Source organism: Pistacia vera, unplaced genomic scaffold (assembly GCF_008641045.1).
Source record: "Pistacia vera cultivar Batoury unplaced genomic scaffold, PisVer_v2 Contig152, whole genome shotgun sequence".
Taxonomy (NCBI): Eukaryota; Viridiplantae; Streptophyta; class Magnoliopsida; order Sapindales; family Anacardiaceae; genus Pistacia; species Pistacia vera.
Window position 1 is genome coordinate 828,382 of NW_022195597.1, and position 5,601 is coordinate 833,982.

Here is a 5,601-nt window from a genome sequence, read left to right on the forward strand (position 1 = left end):
ATGGCAATAGCTACCGCAAGCAAGGCATAAAGCAAAGAACATAGTCATATCAAAACTTCCTTTACTTAGTCATAAATGAATGAATAGTACAGAAATAAATCTTCTACAAGGAAATCTATCATCTAAAAAAAAACATAAATAGATAAGTGAAACATATAGCAATGCTATTTCCTTTAACCATTCATTAATATTATGGGTGTTTAAAATGTGGTCAAATTGAACTAATAATAATGAGATGCCAGGACAGCAGCAACAACAGCATCATTCATTAAAATCGATCGCACGAAGTCCACCCTTCTCTAATTCATGAACATCATCAATAGTAGTCACACCAGGTGAAGCAACATCATCTTCAAGAATTAGTGACCATTGACGCTGCTTCCAATACCTGCAGAAGAAATACTTTAGTTGGCTGTGCAGAATGAATTTCAAATAAAATAAGAGTGAATCACATTTCCCCAACCCAAAGTTTGTCATCATGACTATTCCCACCCATAAACTTTGAAAAAAAACATTTTCTCACCCATCGTTGGAATCCAGACGCTAGTTTTAACGGTTAAAGGTCATTCTCGTCAATCTACACAAATATTATTATAGGGTCAATATCACTTACACCCCTAAAATACAAATAGATGAAATTACCTTCACCAACTTGGGAATTAGTCATTTAAACCCGTATCTTCAATTTCTATAATTATAATAGAGTTTTCACTTGTAAAGTATGTGTGTTTCTAAAATTTAAAATTATATATATTTTAAAAATTATAAAAAATCTTTCAATTAAATATTTGTAAAATATATACAATATTTCATTAAAATTGTATATATTTAATAAAACTATATAAAAATATGATTTCCAAAAATAAAAAGAAAAAAATTTAAAAACTGTAAAAAAGAAGAAAAATCCGAAAATAAAAAAATTTGAAAATTTGAAAAAAAAATTAAAAACTGAAAAAAAAAATAGTGCTGGAATGGAATAAAATTTGCTATTTTTAGATGAAAATGCCCTTATTATTAAATTATTATATATATTTTTATTTTGTTAGACAATAAATTTCCTTGAAAATAATTTAGGCAAAATAACCTAATAATATAAATATTTCATAAAATATATAGATTGAAATAGCATATTCTATATAGAACTAAATTTATTTTTATTTAATAATATAAAATGTACTATTTTATTTAAAACGTTAAAAAAATTATAAACTTCAAAACCGGTAAACGCCAATCAAAGTCGTCGGACAACAACGTTCTTTCAATCTTCCGATGTCGCTGTAGAAGACTGAAGAGTCTATGACCATCAATCTGACGATCTAGGCGGACATCGGCTGCCAAAGACCGACGTATTGACATCATGTGCAATAGTCATATCTTTCGTCACAGCACTTGACGTCAATACGCCAATCTATGACGACTGATGTCCTACCAGATCAGAGGTTATAGACTCTTCACTAACTAGAGGTGACGTCGGAAGAGTAAAAGAACGTCATAGTTTGATGGCGTTGATCGGTTGCAACCGGTTTTGAAGTTTTAAAATAATAATAATAATAATTTGTTAAGTAAAATAACATATTTTATATTATTTTTTTAGTTTTTTATTTTTCAAATCTGTATAATTTTTTTATTTTTCGATTTTTTTAAAAACTGACTTTATTTTTATTTACTTTTTTAATTTATTAACCCTAAAATTAATATAAACCAAACTAGGGATAAAAAATATATTTAACAAGTTTTGGCAGGAAAATGTTATTCAACCTTGTTAAAAATTACAAAATCAAATAGGAAATAGTATTATATAGTATTTTTGTTGCTTTACCATTGTCCGATAATAGATTCCATTAATGGAGATTGATGATGGGTTGGAAATTAACTTTTTCAAAGTTTATGGGTGGGAAAAAATATGGCAAACTTTTGGTTGGGAAGTTGTCATTCACTCATAAAATAATACTCATGCTGAAGCTTAAGAAAACAATTACATGAAAGAGCAAGAAACTAGAAAATACATAAACCCAGAAATATACAACTGAAGAGAAAGAAATGAAAAACTCACTTCATAAATTTTACTCATATTCAAGTCTGAAGAGATGCTAGATGGTTCTAAGATATTTATATATAAACTATATAAATAATCACATTAAAAATAAATAACATTATAATTAAGTAAACCATTACTATATAGTATTAATGTTCTAATAAAAATAACATAATATATTATATCAATATTAAAAAGTAAGAAGTTTAAAATAAGTCATAGCTAAAATAATTAAGGAAAAAAAAACTAAATTGTAAAATAATTTCTAATATGTCATAGCATCATTTATTTATGGACGTCTCATTTATTCCATTTCCTTTCCTCAATGATCATTAAGATTCCATTCCTTTAAAATGAGAAATAAAAAAAATACAATAATTTCAATCTAAAATATTTTATATGTAATCTTATAACGGGGAATAGAGCGGGTTCGAGGTGGGGAGTACAAATTCATCCCCTCTCCATTTCAATATGGAAAATTAATTTGCTCTCCAAACCCACTCCATTCCCTAAATTACATACCACCCGACCCATGGGGTATTTGCCATCCCTAGAAATACAGCAGTTCATTATAGATATTACCTTAGTGTTGATCTATTCCAATACTAGTGAACATGGAAATACATATTCACAAAAGTTAATACTAGTATTTATTATCCTATAATTAAGGATATATTTTAAAATCAATTATCCCATGAGTTATTAGAATATAAAGTTCATAAAACTTATGATTAATTATCATAAGAAATTCAATTTCATGATACCAACTTCCTCATTGTGGGACAGACCCACGTTGTGCCCAACGTGGCTTTTTTAAAGTTTTGTATAAGGCTTTTAAACAAAATTGTACTATTTTGACCTCATACGCATTATAATGTTAAAGTATTTTTGTATAATATGGCTTTAAGTTAATAAAAATTACTTCAAAAATTAGTTAATATAAGTAAATCTTATATCTTTCTTAATTTTATCATTTAGATCTTTAGATTGAAAGAAAGATTTAAAAAAATCAAATCATATATAAGGATTAATAACTCTAATGACTATATTGGTATTAATATCATAATATTAACATAAATATAGTTTAATGAATTAAGTATTAATATAGATGAGATATAATTAAACTGATTAGTTATATATAAAATAAAGAAAAATATTATGCATTAATTAATGTTTATATTTTAATTTATCATTATTATTATTATAATATATAATTGCCCTCACTCACAAAATTGGCAGGGTCTCTCACTGGTAGGGGGACAAGTTAAGCAATTTAACATAATCTTAGGAAAAACTTAGTAAGCGGAGTTATAAATAATTAATTTTCATTAAAAACCAAAAAAAAAAAAAAAAAAAAAAAAAAAAAAAAGCTACTGACATCAAATCTAAAAACTTTAACCCAAATACCGTCAAATTTATAAACTTTTTTCAGTGGGGTCACGAGCCCCCACTGGTCCCTTAATAGGAATATCAATGCCAATTATTTTTGCTCTTTAGTAAAACATTTTGGTGCAATGTTGACATTGTCTTTGTCTCCCATGTTGAAACTTCTCAGTTTTAGTTGATTCTCGTATACTTTATATATACTAATAAGTAGGGGTGTTCGATTCCGGGTACCCTGTACTTTTTGAAGGAATAGGAACCAGAACCAGAACCAACGGTTTCTTGAAATTTGGAACCAGAATCGGAACCGATGGTTTCGGTTTCTAGATACCCAGAACCAAAACCTGTAACAACGGTTCCGATTTCGGTTCTGGATACCTGTAAAATTATAAGGACCCCCCAAAAGTTTTTAAAATGGCAAAAAAAACCCTTAAAAACTTAGAAATACCCCCCCACCTGGCACTTGTTAGCAAAAATAAAATTACAAATTATAAATTCAAAATTACAAACTCCATTACTTTGTAAAGGTAGATTCTCGAAAGTCAAACCAACTTACTTTAAATATTATGAAATATAAATATAAATATATTCACATTACTTTTTCTACAAAAGTTTTTATTAACCCTCATAATCTTTAATTTTATTTTATATTAGTCTCAATTCCTGGTTCCTGGTTCCTATTCCTCACTATAGGAACCGGAACCGCAACCGCACAGTAACGGTTCCAAAAATTTAGAATCGGAACCTACCCATTTACGATTGGTTCTGGGTAGGAACCGGAACCAAACCCAGGGTACCCACCAGTTCCAATTCCAACCGGTTCTTTTAAACACCCCTACTAATGAGTGCAAGCATTATAAATCCTATAATGTTTCACAATTAAAGGTGAAAGATTACTTGATAGTAAAGTCATATCAATAAAATCACACCACAGATTTTATTCAAATAAGTAACAACACACATGTAATAATTGCCTCACAAAAGCAAATACATTGCAGATAAATGTAATGGTGTATTAGCTATTTTTAGTTGGCAGAAACAATTGATAAGTCTGAATAACAATAAAGAAAAGTGCTAAACTTGCAGCAATAAAAGCAAGCACCGTCCAAGGGATAGTGAAATGAGTATGCAACCACTCTGCCAACCAAATATTCAACCTGTTTTTGTAATGCTTTTCTATTCCATTTTTAACAACCGCATATGCATGCGGGTGTGACACTAAATTATCAGCTATCTCATTAAAAAGATCAGCAACTTGTTGATCGCTACCCAGAAAATTCAGAAGTATACCTTTTGACCGAAGCTCCTTTACATCTTCCGCATGTTCTAGAAGCGAATTCATCAGGCATATGTATGAAGAAACTCCAAAATCGTCAGGACCATTGAGGCTGGACTCGTATGCTACCATGTTTAGCAGCATGGACTTTGTTGAATCATCAATGTATATTGGTGGAAGTTTCAGGAATCCTGCGAGATACCCGGATTGAAAAGCAACGTCTGTGAATCTGTTAGTTTTGCTAGACCTGAAGTGGATTCCTACCGCATTGAGCTCCTTCGCTGACCGGTATGAAAACCAGTCACTGCAATCGCGAGGAGGCGGTTGAGTCAAAACGGTTTTGTCGAAGAGATTGGTGCGAATGAGGTCTAGAAGATGAGCAGGTTCAGACTCAAATTTTCCTGCTATTACATTCACATCTTGTACACCTTTTCTTCCCCCAAAAGCTAAATTACTAAGAAAATTATTTATGTTGTTCTTGTAACTTTGAGGAGGAAGACTACGAATTTGTGTAACAAACTTATTGAACATTGTCTGTTTGCTGCTTTCGTCTCCGAATTTGGACTCGAAGCTCAATTCATTGAGGAGTTGAAAGGGAATTTGATTTTCCAGTAAGAACAAGTCTCGTTGAATGAGAGCTATCATGTTGTTTTTCATCTTCAAAGCCTCTCGTTCTTCTCTTGCAATGTAGTAGATGAACTGGAGGAGGAATCAGGCATCAAGAAACATCATCTGAGAGAACTCCTCATTGTTGAACTTGGCGACCGAGATCTGGTCAGTGTAGCATTGTTTTGCAGCTTCCGCCACGCGCCTGACCTTCTGATACGACTCTTCCAGCAACCTCAAGTCCCCATTTACATACTGGCGCGCCATTGTAAGTTTGTGCTGCTGCACTAACTCAAGCCTG

The 5,601-nt window shown here is 30.9% G+C and overlaps 1 protein-coding gene across 1 annotated transcript; it reads right to left on the reverse strand.

Moving 5' to 3' along the window:
- Positions 1-261: 261 nt before the first annotated feature.
- Positions 262-5,339, reverse strand: LOC116124399. Its single transcript, XM_031410125.1, has 2 exons — positions 4,576-5,339; positions 262-388 (listed from the first exon to the last, which is right to left on the reverse strand). Exons 1-2 carry the CDS (start codon positions 5,337-5,339, stop codon positions 262-264), a joined length of 891 nt encoding a protein of 296 aa, XP_031265985.1.
- Positions 5,340-5,601: the final 262 nt, after the last annotated feature.